Source organism: Streptopelia decaocto (genome assembly GCF_964273445.1).
Source record: "Streptopelia decaocto genome assembly, chromosome: 7".
In the NCBI taxonomy this organism is placed as follows: domain Eukaryota; kingdom Metazoa; phylum Chordata; class Aves; order Columbiformes; family Columbidae; genus Streptopelia; species Streptopelia decaocto.
In genome coordinates this window covers 50,754,160-50,771,042 of record NC_138661.1, presented here as the reverse complement: position 1 = coordinate 50,771,042, position 16,883 = coordinate 50,754,160, and the positions used below count along the sequence as shown (strand labels likewise).

Below are 16,883 nucleotides of genomic sequence, written 5' to 3'. Positions count from 1 at the left end.
GTTGACTAGCTTCTATTACAAGCTGCGTATCAAGATTCATTTCCACATAATCCCCACTGATACCCCATCATATCCCAAAAGCCTCAGATGTGTCAGTTTGCTCACTTGTTCCAAGAGCTAAAGTGAAAGACGAACATTGAAACTCTGTGCTAGAACATGTCAGTCACCAGGTGCATAATGCTTTCCCCACAACATATTAAAATATGCTGCATCTGTGACTTTTCAACAATCAAGAGCAACTCAAACATTTTTTGTTTGCTATAAAAAAAAACATCTAAACCATCATTGAGACAACCAAGCAGGAAACAGGAGACCTCTAAAAAAAAGTGGAAACCCAGGCTAGCAGAGACAGACCAGAGTACCCAAAACATAGCTTTTTCAGGTCATACTAAGATTCCTATATCCTGAAGCAAATAAACAGCATAGGTAGAGACTTATTCATCGTTTTTTACCAGCTGAAATTATATTGACCTATTCTTTTAAGAAGAATAGGTTAAAAAAATAAAATTCAAATTATCTGACTAATCAGGGTAGATTGCTAACACCAACAAGACAGTACATGAGATAAATCAACTAACAATGTGTTCTATGTTAACATCCAGGCAGTGGAAGGAGGGACAGGTGTCCTGGGAAGAGTATAGGGACACTGCCCAGCTGTGTAGAGATGAGGTCAGGAAGGCCAACGCACAGCTGGAGCTGAGCTTGGCAAGGGATGCAAAGAATAACAAGAAGGACTTCCACAGGTATGTCAACCAGAACAGGAAGGTCAACAAAAGCGTGCCCACTCAATGAGCAAGACTGGCAAACTGGTAACAGTGGACAAGGAGAAGGCTGAGGTACTCAACTATTTTTTTGCCTCAGTCTTCACCGGCAAGCTCTCTTCCCACAACTCTAGAGTGCATGAACCATAAGACAAGGACTGCAGGAGCAAAGTTCCTCCCATTGTAAGTGAAGATCAGGTTGGTGACCATTCAAGGAATCTGAACATACACTAGTCTATGGGACCAGACAAGATGCATCCACATCCTGCCAAGCCATTCTCCATGATATTCAAAAAGTCATGGCAGTCAGGTGAAGTCCTCAGTAACTGGAAAAAGGGAAACATCACACCCATTTTTAGAAAGGAGGACCCTGGAAACTACCAATCTCTCACCTCTGTGCCTGGCAGATCATGGAATAGATCCTCCTATGAGCTATCTTCAGGAACGTGGAGGACAGGGAGGTGATTCAAGTCAGATAGCACAACATCACTGAGGGCAAGTTCTGCCTAACAAACCTAGTGGCCTTCTACAATGGAGCAACTACATCAGTAGACAAAGGAAGGGCTACAGATGTAATCTATCTGGACTTCTGTAAAATCTTTGACACGGTGTCCCAAAGCATCCTTCTCTCTCAATGGGAGGGATATGGATTTGATGGATGGACTGTTTGGTGGATGAGAATCTGGCTGGATGGTCACATCTGAACGGTAGTGGTCAACGGCTCAATGTCTGGATGGAAACCAGTGACACGCAGTGTCCCTCAGGATACTGTACTGGGACCAGTACTATTTAATATCTACATCAATGACACAGACAGTGAGATTGAGTACACCCTCAGCAAGTTTGTGGATGCTGCGGTTGACAAGCCTGAGGGACAGGATGCCATCCAGAGGGACACAGACAAACTCAAGAAGTCAGCCCATGTGAATCTCATGAGGTTCAACAAGGCCAAGTGCAAGGTCCTGCACCTGGGTCAGGGCAACCCCCAGTATCAATACAGGCTGGGGGATGAAAGGATTGAGAGCTGTTCTGTGGAGAAGGACTTGGGTTTACTGGCATGTGAAAGATTGGATGTGACCTGGCAATGTGCACTTGCTGTTCAGAAGGCAAATTGCATCTTTGGCTGCATCAAAAGAAGTGTGGCTAGCAGACTGAGGGAGGCAATTCTGCTCCTCTATCCTGCTCTGGTGAAAGCCCAGCTGGAGTACAGCATCCAGCTCAGGAGCCCTCAGTCCAGGGAAAACATGGACCTGTTGGAGAGAGTCCAGAGGAGGGACATGAAATCAGAGGGCTGGAACTGCTCTCCTGTGAGCACAGGCTGAGAGAGTTGGGGTTGTTCAGCCTGGAGAAGAAAACGCTTCAGGGAGACCTTATTGCAGCCTTTCAGTACTTAAAAGGGGCCCATAAGAAAGATGGGGACAGACTTTTTAGCAGGGCCTGTTTTGACAGGGCAAGGGGTAATGGTTTTAAACTACAGGTGAGGAGGTTCAGGCTGGCCATGAGGAAGAAATTTTTTACTATGAGGGTGGTGAAACACTGGAGAGAGGCTGGAGGGGCTCTAAGCAACCTGATCTAGTTTAGGATGTCCTTGCTCATTGCAGGAGACTTGGACTAGATGACCTTAGAAGGTCCCTTCGAACTCAAACTATTATATGATTCTATGAAGTCAAGAAACTTCAGCAACTAAGGAAGTTAAATAATTACCTTAAGTAGAGATTTTGGCTGCTATTCTAGGAAGGTCATTAAGTGAGTATTTCAACTTTTCCTTTTTTTTTTTCCTACTGGGAGGAAGGAAATATCATGCTTCTGTTTTAGCTCATTATAAGGTATTGTTTTGGGGAGTCCTTAGACTGAATATTCTCACAGCACACACTGTATGAAATTCTACCTACAAATAAGTATCACACTAATTTTTGAAGCTATTAACAATTAACTAGACTAGGACATAACTCTCAGATCTAGAGACTGCTCACTGATAAAATTTACTTCATTTTCTATATGCAATGCCCAAAGACTATGATTAGCTTTTAAAATTCCCAGTTTCCAAGGGATTTTTTCACTCCCTCCCCATTCATTTAATCTAAATAAGAATATTCTTTCCTATTAGACTACAAACATAAGAGTTTTTCAACTTTTAGTTTTTAAACCACCATGAAAAAGAATCTCTGTCACAGACTACCCAGCATCCCAATCAATAAATGATACCTATGGTGCCAAGGACAGCTATGAAAAAATAAGGAAGCATAAATATCTCACAATTTCTTCTCTAATGGAATAATCAGCAGTTTCCAGATAATTCAGCATTTCAGCCACAATCTGTTGGGCATTGCTTCGGTCACACATTGCATACAGGAGATCTACAGCTCTTTGTCGTACGCTTACATCTCTTTCAGTCTGCAAATGGACACATCGCAAAAAGTCAAGATAATTTCATCTTTATTTAGAAAGCACATGTAACTTACTGAAGAAATGAAATTTACTACAATCCACAGTCAAATTTAAAAGAAATACATTTTCATAATCTTTCAGATGCAGAATAAACTTAAATATACCCTTCAGACAAGCTATGAGTTTCTCATGTTATTCTCACTTTTGGTCACCTAGAAAAAGGTCTCTGGAGACTCAGACAGATTGATGCTTTTTGATATTACAAAAATTCACATCATCAGGTTTTGTTTCTCTAGTATATATATACTTTGAATATAGTATATATATTCAAAGCTGTGCAAGTGCTGAAAGGACAGAAGAGTTTGTACAGAATACTCCTCTATTACCTTAACTAGGGTGAACAGTCCACTGTGCACTAGGTAACTGGCACCACTGCCTACAAATGCACTAATAACTGGATGAAACTGTCACCATGCCAATGGGCATTTAGCTAACTGCAGGTTTAGTGTTGGACTTGCTTTCTATCAAAATAATCCCAGCTAGATCAGATATGTACTTTAAAGTTAGACAAATGTATTAATAGACTACAGCATAAGTTTGGAAGAAAGCAACACTGATGTGTGCAAGTTCACATGCAAATCAGTCTTCCTCTTTTGACCTCTGCTTTTTCACATAAACATGGCCCGGGAATGTGTCTTTCTGGTTTCTTGACTTTGATTCTGCAGTGGAAGTTGATCTGCTCTACCGGTCCCCATAAAGCTACTGCAGTGAAGGAATAGTGTCTGACACCAGCAAGACAGTAATGAAACAGTCTTCCCAGCATTTTCCATTTAGAAATTCCACATTTTGAAAGAACTATTCATCTTTAGTCTACAGGTTGAGGAGATACCAAAGTTTTACATGAGGCACAGCTACAAGTATATTTACTAACAGGCTTCAGAGAAACTGAAGCTGACCTATATTGTTACCAGCACAGCATGATTTTGTAGGACTAAGGAAAAAACCTAAAGCAGATTTCTGAGAATAACTAATTTGGTCCCCAAGTATTATTACCTTAACTGAAGATGGGGGTCTTGGGGACATGGGGAAGAAGACACTGATGCAGGGATGAAGACAACACTCAAGACAGACTGCACACATATATTTACCTTCAATGCATTGATAACTGTTTCTATGTGTGTTTTCACAGCCTCATGTGAGAATTCAGAGCTGGCAAGCGTGCACATGCTTTCCAGTGCTAGGTAACGCAAATTAGTTTCTCGGTGCTGCAAGAACTGACCTAGCTGGTTACAGGCACGGACTAGTAGATTTGGCTCACTGCACAGAACAGGAGAGAAAGTGAAAGGGTTAAAAGCAACAGGTTTGAGAACAACAAATACAGAATACTATTTTTGCAGTGGAAATTTCTTAATATGCCTCCAAGTGTCTGCAAGAATGCCCCACTGGTGAAATGAAAATTCAGCTACTGTGAACAAATAATCTCTGTTGGATTAGAGTGGTGGGGTCAATGCAACAACACAGCAGCAAGAAACAAAGCAATAGAAGTATGCTAACAGAGACATGGTTCATTAATAATGTTCAATTCCATTGCTGTGGCTGTCTTCCAATCTAGTAAGCAGCTTCATATTCTGTTCTCCCATTCTTTCCCTCCCAAGTAAAACTCCATTTAGCATTCAAGACAAATCCACAGCTTTTCATTTAAAAAAATCCTATCCTGTATAATACAAGTGTTGTCACTACTCACCTGTCATGATGTATAATTAAGCTTATTGCCTCAAACAGCACAGCATTCTTTGCATTTGAGTGTTGTACTTTTTTTGACTTTGGTGGCTCCTGTGCTTTGTTAAGGATAGTTTCCAGGCATTCTGTTAGACGACCACGTACCGCAGGGTCTTCTGGAGAAGAACAAGCCGTTGGACAACTTCACTTTGCTCAACACCCTAATCCCTACCTTAGGCCTCCCACCTTGCTAAATCTGAACAAACTGAAGTATTCTGATACATTAAAAACTGTTCACCCTTCTCCAACATACAGTTGGCAAAAGAATTCTAAGCCACAGTTCTATTTGGGTGAGAACAAAATCCAAACGCCATCTACACTATAATATATTCCAAGATTTTAATACAGTTTGTAACATTAACTTTTTAAAATGATAGTTGCAACTGGTTTGCGTGATGCACACCAGATTGATGCATTGCTCTAAGCTACGTGGCTTTTGAATTATATTGCGTTTAATTTTAACAAATCTGAAACACTCAAGTACAGACGTCAGTATCCTTGTCTTAAGACAACATGCTTGCGCTGCAGGTTATGGTAACACTACATCACAGTAGCTCTTTTGAGATAGCGTACTGCATAAAAGAAATGGCCACTGTTGTGATTTGTGCATTACCTGGAGGTGGATAGCACTGTAACAGCCTCAGAAGTTTCACAGATAACCAAGGAGCAGGGACAAAGTAGTATGTATAGTCCTGAAGATCTGTTGATGCAGAAGTTACAATCTGCAAAATAAGCAGACAGCATGTTAGCTACCATAGTTAAGTGATATGCAATCATGAGAATGACCCAAAGAACACTGTAGGTCACCTTTGACAGAGGCTTCACCACAATTTTGGGTTTTTTAATAATGGGATGGCCTACACAACACCAGGTTTGCTGGCATCAGATGGGATTCAACTTTCTCAAAGAGGGAAGAGAGTCTTTTCTAATGAGCTGGTGGGGCTTACTGAGAGAGCTTTAAACTAGATACAGTGGAGGAGGATATCAGGTTTGCCTGTGACAGCTGTGGAACGAGATGCCAAGGTCCCTCACCTAGTGGCCATGAGACATGTTGGCCACACCGGAAAGGACTTGCAGTCTTATGTAGATAAGCCAGCAGCTCCTGAGGTAATAGAAGCCAACCAGAAAATACCAGTGAAATACTTCAGAGGAATTAAGGTGTGTTCCTCTAAGAAGGAGACAGGGCCAACAGCCCACTGAAGTGCCTCTAGACCAGCGCATGCAGCATGGGCAAAGAGGAGCCACTGTGCGGCTAAGAAACTAGGACCTAGTGGCCATTACTGAAATTTAGTGGGACAGATCCCATGACTGGACTGTGGCTATCGATGGCTATGGGCTGTTCAGAAGGGACAGGCAAAGAAGGAAGCGTGTAGGGTTGCCCTCTACATCAAGAGAGGGATAGAGTTTGAAGCGCTCTCTCTGAAGAACAGTCATAAGCAGGTTGAAAGCTTATGGGTAAGAATCAGAGATCAAGGCAAAATGGTTGGCATCTACTACAGGCTGCCCTATTGGGGAGATTACTGACAAAGACTTCTTACTCTAGCTACAGGAGGCATCACACTCACAGGCTCTTGTCCCACTGGGGGACTTCAACCACAGTGACATCTGCTGGAAAAGTAGCACAGTGAGCTGTAGGCAATCCAAGAGACCCCTGGATTGCATTGGGGATAACTTCCTCAGTCAGGTTATAGACAGTCCTATCAGGGGGAATTCAATACTGCACCTGATGGTCACCAATGCAAGTGAGATGATCAGTGACATCAAGACTGGAGGCAGCCTGATCTTGCACTTGAGGAGTTCACAGTCCTGAGGGATGTGGGACAGGCAAAGAGTAAATTCAAGACCCTGAATTTTAGGAAAGCTAACTTCCAGCTCTTCAAAGAGTTAGGCAACAGGACCCCCCAGGAAACTGCCTTCAGGGCCAACAGAGCAGAACACAGCTGGAAAATATTTAAGGAGGCCTTCCATTGAGTACAAGAACTTGTGAACCCCAGGTGTAAGGAAGTGGGTAAGAAAGACAAGAGGCCAGCATGGATGAGTTAAGACGTGCTGGTCAAACTGAAGGGTAAGAAGGAAATGCACAGGCAGTAGAAGGAGGGACAGGTATCCTGGGAAGAGTACAGGGACACTGCCCAGACACAGGGTCTGGAAGGCCAAGGCACAGCTGGAGCTGAACTTGCCAAGGGATGCAAAGAATAACAAGAAGGGCTTCCACAGGTATGTCAATCAGAACAGGAAGGTCAACAAAAGCGTGCCCACCTGTCCTGGTTTTGTTAAGAACAAGTTTCTCTTTTAGTGAACTTCCCTGTCAGCTAAAGTCTTCTTACTAACTGCAGTTTTCTGAAAGCTAGATACATGTTTTGGTAGACATAGCAATGGTATTCAAGGTCACTGATAATTATGCATCTCCCAAGATGTGCAAGCAGGAGGTAAACTGAAACTGACCAACTGAGTACTCCATCCCCTTCACATGATACTTCACATAAAAGTGGGAGATCATGAGGATCTCATCCCTTTTCCTTATGGCTGACATTAGGAGAAGACCTTGTGAGTCATCCCCGCAAACTGAGGCCTAGTGACAGACTGAATCCAGTTCTGGTTGGCTGCAGAGCCCAGTCCAGGACTCTGGATGCTGGCCCAACATCTGCCGGAGCAGCTGCTGGGACTTTCAAGATTGGTTTTGTATATTTTATATTATTGTATCTATTTTTATTAGTAGCATTAGTAAAACATTTAATTTTTCCAACTCTCTTCTCTCTGTCCTTCTTTCCCACTAAGGACAGGTGATTGGGAGGGAAAGGGGGAGAGAGAGGGGCAAAAGGAGGAGGGTGGAGGGAGGAGGGGGGCTAACAATACATCTGCCACGGTTTATTGTCGCCCTGCAATCAAACCTCGACACCACCTGATGAGCAAGACTGGCAAACTGGTAACAGCAGACAAGGAAAAGGCTGGGGTACTCAACCATTTTTTTTGCCTCAGTCTTCACTAGCAAGCTCTCTTCCCACACCTCTCGAGTGCATGAAACACAAGACAAGGACTGCGGGAGCAGCGCCCCTCCCACTATAAGTGAAGATTAGGTTGGTGACCACTTCAGGAATCTGAACATGCACTAGTCTATGGGACCAGACAAGATGCATCTGCATCCTGACAGAACTGGCTGATGCAGTTGCCAAGCCACTCTCCATGATATTCAAAAAGTCATGCCAGTCAGGTAAAGTCCCTGGTGACTGGAAAGCACCAGCTAACACCTTCAGTAAGTCATACGCCAGATCAAAGAACTTTCACAGAAGAGGTTTATACCCACAGTAAAATGTGGTAAGGATTAGATTAGGTTTAAAGGAGAATATCCTTATTCATGGATTTCTCCCCCCTCCTCCCTGATTCTAGGGCATGTATGAGTTTGGCATTAGCTTTGCTCAATGGAACTAAGTCTTCCTGCTCCATTACACAACAGCTATGCACTTCCCTCAGTATTCCCTTGCTTTTGAGTATTACACAAAATCTTCATATTTAAAAAGAAATTAAGTTCCTCTGAACTACAAGTAATTTTGGGTATAACACCACATAGATCTGGGTCTAAAATACATTTTTGAAGTAATACCCTCCCACACCTTGCATAACTTCGAAACAGTAACGTAAGTTTTCCAGTATGAAGACGTTAACTTACAGAAATACCTCTCCACTCCTCCCTGCACTCTCTGCCCCTGCTTAACTGCCTACACCCATTTACAGAATATCAAATGCTTATGATTATTAACCTAGCAGCAGCTCAAAAGAAGGAATAGGAAGCAGACTCATCTTGGTAGAAGCTTAAATGAAGTTAAAAGTACAGGCTGTATTTTTGAGGGTTCTGTGCAGAAGTTTGCAGAAGTCTCTGATCCAGCTACTCTTTGGTGTTGTAGTAACATAAAATGAAGATTAGAAACTGATATACATCACAGGGGTCCTTTCAAACACAAGTAGTTAAGAGAAAGACATCTTTTTGCTACATAGACTTGGAGCATAGCAAGGACTACACCAAGAAAGTTTGGGCAAGCTAATAGTTTTCCGCTCTGGTAAGCAACAAGTATTAAAAGAGATTAGCTGAACCAGCTATATGAAGCGAAACTGAATCATCTTCACTTTTAACGGTACACTAGACTAATCTGATCTAGAAAGCTGAACATATAAGAAACAGTAAGATAACTTGACCTCAAAAGCTGAGTAAATTAAGCAATAGTGAAGTATTATCAGAGTCAGCATTGGACTCACTCTGCTTAATCTAGACACTGCCAAGGAGACTGAAGTTTTAAACTCTTCTGGGTTCTTCTGTGCCAAAGTGGTGATCAGACTTGTAGCTGCAGTAACCACACCCTAGAAGAAAACAAAGCAATACATTCAATTTTCTAACAGTTTAAGATGCTGCCCATTAACATCTTTCACTTCAATTATTTTTAATATACAACAAAACTAAGTTTATCCCTATGACAAAGCCATACATTAAAAAGCCCTTATTTGGATAGCGGGTAGACTAACTACACATCTTCAAAATCCAACAGGATTTTAACTAACATGGTACTGCCATGTTTGCAGAGCATTTCATGCTATTTTTGTATTAGCTTTGTGTCATGTTTGTATAGTATAACACGACAGAAAGCTATATTAAAATAAAGCCTGGATACAAATTGTCTTATTACACAAGAGAAGCATGAGTAGAAGAAACAGGATGCAGCAGATAATCCAGAGAATTCTGGTAACCCAATGTGAAGAGAGGTCTTCGTTTAACACAAACATGTTACTGCTGAAGCATATGTCTTAATAGCTTTACTTTCCTAAAACAACTAGATGGAGGAGTGGGAAATAAAGTTTCTTACCCAGAACAACAGGGTTTGCTGAACAAGTAAGATAAGAATGACAACACAGACACCATAGGACAAAGAAGTTCAAGCACTGACAAATCAGGCCTTGTGCTTTTTAGTGTGGGTCTAATCCTAAAAGGCCTATGAAAATTAGCATTACCCCTATGCAATATGATTTATGATAACAAGGCAGAAGATCAATTTATTTACTGTCAGAGCAAAAGAACAACTTGTGCATCCTATTCTTATAACTCCAAGAAAAAGGTAAACAAAACTTTATTAAAAAATAATATATTCAGCAACTAAAAATGGACATCAACTCCTTCCATTTCCTTCCAGAAGCCTGAAGAAAACAGAAACCCACTTGCTTGAAAGACTTGAGAAGAAATAAATTAATAGCGTATTTAACAGCAGAAGTGCCATAATTCCTTTTACAGTATAGGCTTGAGAAGTATAATGAAGCTTATTTACCAAGTGCTGGTCATTGAGGAGATGTACGACTCTAGATGTCCAGTCTCCCATGGGGACAAGGTCAGGAGAAGTTCTATATAAACGCAGCAAGCATAAGGCAGCGCTCTGCTTCACACTATCCATAGTATCTCTGCAACACATAAATATGGATTTAGAATACAGCGGTTAAGTCACAGCAATACTTGCAGGCCAGCATTATGCTAGTTTTTGCACTGACTCAGCACCCCTCATTAGGTAGCATATTTTCAACAGAAGTTGAAACAGAAGTTCACTAAATTATTCCTGTGTTACAGAATTCGTTGTTCTTAATATTTTCCAATGTTTAACTAGTTAAATTTTCAACCATTACGTATCTCCAGTAGCCTCTACAATGATTCTTTGACTCTTAGAGTGACATTTCACATTTCTTTTTATCAGAATTGAAATTTTATCATTAGATGAGCACAAGCTTCTTCGAAACTGACTCAAGTTATTTATAGTAGACTACATTATGCATCCAACCAAAGCTGGACTTCCTGATAGGGTCCTGCATATCAGATACAAATCATTAACTATTTAACAGCTTCAGTACCTACAGATAGCATGCAAGTTGGCTAGCAAGCATGCCACCCGCAAGTCTATGCACCTTGCAATCTGTGCTGCTGGCACAGAAATGGACTATTTTAAGAGCAGCATGCCACTGCTCTACTTCAGTGAACTCCCTTTCACAAAGTAGTCAACTTAACATTTTGTATGTTGCATAAACAACAGCTAAAAAGTGTAAAGAGCATTAGCACTAAAAGTTTTAAGAGGCAGTTTATACTGTGCAATCTTGGTTAAATGTTCAGAAACCTCCAAATTCCTAATAGAAGTTCAGTCCACCTATTCTTTATGAATTTACCAATTTTCCATGAGATCAAATTGTACCTCAGTTAGATAAAAAAAGAAATCCAACAACAAAAACCACAAACAAAACAGAAAACAAACAAAAGCAACAAAAAAAACCAAAACAAAATACTACCACCATCACCCACACACCACAAAACCAAACCTATTTCTCACCTCCCTCCAACTTACATTCAAACCAATGCAGCTATGCTGAAGTTGCAAATGTAACTGACAGTGCTCATTCTGCACAGGTCACTTAGATATGACTTGTACATATACATATTACATATATCCTCTTAGAAACACAGAAGGAATGAGGTCCTGAAGACTGATTGTAGAACACAAACACAGTTCAAAGTTCAAACAAGTCTGAACTTCAGGTGCTGTGCTTTGTCTACAATTGATGACCCCAAATGAAATTTTTGGAACTCCTTAAGGTTATGATATTAAAATTCACGACTCATCATTGCAGTGTTGTCTCCACTATACTACATGGAGAACAGCACCCAGCAAGGGCAGTGCAGGACAGGACAGCAACAAGGCCGACATGACCCCAGAACATGCTATCTCCAAATGTGCTCCCTCTCATAAGGAATTCCATGTCTGAGAAAGGTGGATTCTCTCCCATTTCCTTGACCAGACCCATATTGAGCATGAGGTGCTGGCTGCTTATTCTTCTCTTTCTGGCCCATACTACATTTCAGCTCTGCAAAATAGTAATAGTGTTCAAGTGTGGCATTATAGAGACACTATTTCAAGAGTTCGTAATTATTTCCCAAGACTTTTGACACAACTAGATACCACATTATATTGTTCCTTGTTGCCAACTCAGACAGTGCACATAACAGACACAGTCAGAATTAGTGTTGCATAAGCAAACATTTCCAGCATTTGCAAGCTCCAGTGCTTGACATTTAGAGTGTTAATACAGTTCTTACACATGTTACTTTTTTATACTAATGCAAGACATTTGTTATAAAACATGATCCATACACATTCCAAAACATTTCATATCTGTAAGAGAATTTAAATATACTGTTCACATTAGGACATTCTAAGTTTCAAAATAAATTAGCCTTGTAATCACAAGTTTCATTTTAGATTTACTTAATTGCAGTTCCAGACACTTGCCAGGCCTGTATAGAAACTTCTAGCAACACAAAGGGGAAGTCAGGAAGTTGATAGTGACTATATGCCATTTACAGGAATTGTTGTTCACATGGCTAGTAGAAGAAGCAAGAAAGCTCACACAACAGAATATTCTCACATTCCTTATGAAGTCAGGACCATTTAAATAAGAGCTTCCAGTTTATATCAAGATTTGAAGTGTAAACACCTACTTAGGTTAATTCATTCTTTTCATCAGGAGATAAGGAAAGTAAAACATACACAGTCCAGGGATGTTCACTGCCACACACTAATACAGTACAAAAACCTCGATTACAACACAAAGCTGTAAAAGCCTATTCAAGATATTTACACAGTCTTAATTTCCATGTTCTATTTATACTTTTACAAGCAACTCCACGTTCAAGTATATCAAAGTACCTGCAGTTATTGGAAATTGTCACTACTTTCATGGCAAGCCCAGAGCTGTATAGCTCTAACCATGGATTAACTTCTGCAATGCAACCAAGCTGCTGAAAAGGTTTATTGGTGTTGTACGTGAGGAAGGCATGTCATACCTACCCAGCTACAAGTATTTTTGGAATTTCTCCAGCAAATGCTTCCGCCATCTCCCGGCTACCCACATTAGCAATACAGTGCAGTGCAAGCCCCATGAAGGTGGGGTTGCGGCTGGCCAGATCATTCTTGATCGCATTGTTTATTAGGCGAATCAGCTCACTGTTAGAGTTCACTAGTACGGAGATGAAGAGATATCCCTGTGATTCAGAAAAAGGAAAATGAAAACTGATTTTAGCTGACTTATATTATGTTTTCTATTAATGCCACAAGTAATGCTTTGAGCCATACAGTTCTCCTCCAATACTAAGCATGTGGGCAGAAATAGATATTTAGATAACAGCATGAAGGCTAGAAAGATTAAGTGAAATAAACAAAAACAAGTAAGTTTAGTGTTACCCTAATTTATCAGTTTTTAAGTGTTTCATCAATCTGTTTCAGCATATACTCAGAAGATAATTTTGAATGAATGGGAGCAAATAAAAAATCTGGCTTATTATTCAGACACTGGTAAGCTGCATGTACCTGATAAACACAACTTTTCCCAGGAAAGTTTGAAGAGATATTCTGAAAATTAAAAGGTTACTTACCTTTTAGTGCAAGACTCAAGGCAGTTTCTTAACAGGAGTAACAATTTTATACAGAGTGCACATTTTTGCTTTTACAACTAGTACAAGATTCCCTGTGCACAAAGGTGTGTAGATTTCAAAATCACTCTTAAATCCGAAATAAGGCTTGCGGGGGTGGCATGGGAGTAGAATGAAGCAAAGTCCTTTACAGACTATACAGCTGAGGTAGGATATTAGACAGAACAGCTTTTCTTTTATAGAGATTGAGTTACTCACAATTTGTTTCTCTGTATATCTATTGGAACTGAGCAGGTTTACAGCCTCCATGTGACCAAAGTCAATGTCATGCCCCAGGAGAAAGATGAAAAGCAGTTTGCAGACATATTTTTTCTTACTGTAACCATCCAGAGCCTTATCCCCTGGAAAGCAAGGAAACAAAGCACAATTAAGACCTATGCTGTTCCCATACCCTTTCCCTCCCCACCCTGGTTCCACTGAAGTACTTCATATCTTACAGTAACAAAACTTACAGTCATACCTAGAAATTAAGATTGATATTTGATTCACTATATATCACCCTACAGAACAGGAACAAACTGAGGGTTCAGCTATTACAGTACCTGAATTTCATTAATGTTAAATGTATTGTTTCAGCTTTTATTCAGTATACAGTAAACAAAGTGCTAATTATCTCTGATTTAAAAGACTACAAGTATTTACACCATTCTGTGCTAAACACATGAAAGTGATCACAAACCAAAGAGATGTCAGACAACCAAACAACTCCTGGGTTTCAAAAAAGTTATTCGCGGTCACAGAACACAAGTAGCTTGTAGCTATTCCTAACGGACCAAGACAGAAAAAATTCAACAACGCATAGCTCTGAAAAACCTGAGCTGTCACTGAATCAACAAGACATAATACTAGTTTTAAATATTTATCTAAATCTGAAATTCATTTATAAGAAAAAAAACACAAACAACAAAAAAATAAAACTCCACAAGATTTCAGTGTTAATTCCATTTACCATTATCTATATCCTAAAGGACAGTCATGTAATAATGCTGTCACCTAGCCCCATAATTATCCTGCTATGTCCTTAAATTATTTTCTTGCTAATAGGCAGTATATACGTGTTTACTCCATTTTTATTTTCCTGTTTCTGTTAAGAGCAGCTATGTCTTCCATAGGTGTTCTCTTATTAAACCAAATATCAAACCTTTATTACAGCAAAAGGTCTTAACATACTTCCTGAAGTGCACCACAGCAGAGAACTTGACAAAATAAAAGCAGCAAGTCTTTTTAGGAAGACAGAGTGATAGAGGTATACCCCAAAGCCTTGAAAAAATACATGGAGATTACCATGAGAGCTTTAAAGTGTTTGTAAGGTATTTGCAAGTGTTTCAGTTTTATAAGAAAAATGTACCCTAAATAGGTTTGGCCATATGTTGCAGTATTGCTGAATTTTAGAAGCTTGTAAAAGCTACATGGAACAGTGCAACTGCTTACAGCTCACCAGGCAGACCACTTCTCCTGAAGAAACAGGCTAAATACGAACATAAACTTTTTTCAGAACATCCTCTCCATATCCCAAATCAGAAGAAAAAGGAGCACACACTAAATCAAATAAGCCTGAATGCTAGAGAGTTCAGAATGCTAGAGAGTTCAGTCAGGGTAGCAAAACCTGATAGATGCTGCTGCCTAAAAGGCTATATAAGGTCCTTAGCCTCTGCATTCTGGGTCCAGAATAACTAGTCTGTCAGATCAATGTGCATTCCTTAGTGATGGGCAGTTCAACCAGAATAGCAGTGCATAAAGCAAAGCTTCAATAAGATAGCCCTAAATCATTGCCCTTACCAAAAAAGCTCCAAGCAACATTGCTTTTAAAACAATTCAGATTTATGTAATAGGCAGGTAAACATTAATAAAACCCCTTAATACTATAGAAGCTTCTCATTGCTCCTTTTCATCCACTGGTGCAGAAGCAGGTTAGATTTCCCATGTCACATGCATCTACAGCTCCCATAGATTTCACACTAAATTCATTGACTGTATAAAACCAGAAATCTTACCACTATAAACTAAATTTACAGTTTGTGAAGGAATTAATACTACCATCAATGCACAAAGCCATGTAACATTACTGAATCAAGAGAAAGCATGCTGGCACACTGAACTAGATGATAAAATATTACACCTATAGGCCACAATGTATTTTTGGGAGGTTGCTTTCTATTTTGACTCTAGAAACTTCTTTTACTTAGTTTTATTTCACCTGAGAAAACAAATTAAGCACACAACTATCATTTTAATATGGACAATGATACATTTCAAGTCAGTTTTTAGCCAGCGTTGATTTATTTTTTTCCTAACTGGCATACACAGTGTATCAGTTGCCAACAAAAAGAAACTTCACCCTAAAGCTATTTTTATGCTGTACAAAGAAGTTGCCTTCATGTCCATACCACAGAAGCCAATACATGTCACATTTTATTTACATACATGAAGCAGTGTTACTGACCGTACTCATGACAGTGAAGTCTTGCTACACTGGATCCTGTCAAGATCCTCTGACAACAGCCAGCTCTGCAGAAAGCTGCCTAAAGACATGTTTTCTTCAAGCCACATTTACAGTTCACTACCATAAGGCAATTTTCCTGCTGAGTCAGCAGCCAAATGTATTCAGTGAAGTTTGCTTTACCAGACACCTGAATTAACATTACAAGAACCAGAGTGAAACATCCAGATGAGGCATGGGGAGAAAGGGGTGGGTTTCTTTTTTACTTTATTTCTTTGGTTGGTTGGTTTGCTGGTTTTGTTCATTTTTTGTTTTGTTTGCCTTTTCCCCCCTTCTTTGGAAGCAATATTGCCACAGGGAAAAGTAGATATTCAGCCATGTCTGTATATCTGCTGTGGGCTTCAAACTATGGCTAGAGCAGCAAAGGAATAAAACCTTCTGTATTTATAACAGAGAAAATAAATATCTCCTGTTATACTATTTTCCCAATACAAGAGTACTCAAGAGCAGAAGTTTCCTCCCATCCCATCAAGGCAAGGAGACGGAGATCAAAGATCTTTTCTTGCCTTAGGACAGGCAAGAAAAAAAGTAAGCAAAAGGCAGAGCAATTCCTTTAGTTTTAAAACATTTTTCAGCTGCTTAAGAAAAGTTTATACAAGATCTTAGCACTTGATTTTCAGTTGGTCTTCTGCATAAGATCTAGTAGGAAAAGAAATAATCAGTGAATAAACTGGGAGGACTTTATATTATTTAGCAATAAGAATATACCAACTCAGTACAGCCAGCTGTTTCCAGGTGACTGATTAAAGGAACAGGTGATGCTGGATACTGTTACCAGGTACTATCATGATTCACAGAAAGGGACACTAAATAAACTGAATGCATTTTAGTCTTCCTCTAGTGGATGAGATCTGTGTAATTAAGGACTTGCTACAGTATTTAGTAACATTAATATCATTTGTTGCTTCTCTCAGCCATACAGATACACCAAAAAGCATCAGAAAGTAGT

The 16,883-nt window shown here is 39.9% G+C and overlaps 1 protein-coding gene across 3 annotated transcripts in view; it reads right to left on the bottom strand.

Annotated features, from left to right (window-relative positions):
* AP2A2 (adaptor related protein complex 2 subunit alpha 2) overlaps positions 1 to 16,883 on the bottom strand; it is a 52,890-nt gene that overhangs the window by 12,730 nt on the left and 23,277 nt on the right. For 2 of the 3 annotated variants that reach the window (XM_082057419.1, XM_082057421.1), the window contains exons 3-10: positions 13,633 to 13,775; positions 12,794 to 12,987; positions 10,238 to 10,367; positions 9,180 to 9,281; positions 5,542 to 5,650; positions 4,894 to 5,044; positions 4,298 to 4,466; positions 3,018 to 3,155 (exon numbers count right to left, since the gene is read on the bottom strand). In XM_082057419.1, coding sequence (XP_081913545.1) covers positions 3,018 to 3,155; positions 4,298 to 4,466; positions 4,894 to 5,044; positions 5,542 to 5,650; positions 9,180 to 9,281; positions 10,238 to 10,367; positions 12,794 to 12,987; positions 13,633 to 13,775 — 1,136 coding nt within the window. The remainder of the gene's footprint in view (positions 1 to 3,017; positions 3,156 to 4,297; positions 4,467 to 4,893; positions 5,045 to 5,541; positions 5,651 to 9,179; positions 9,282 to 10,237; positions 10,368 to 12,793; positions 12,988 to 13,632; positions 13,776 to 16,883) is intronic. The other variant, XM_082057420.1, reaches the window with a different exon arrangement.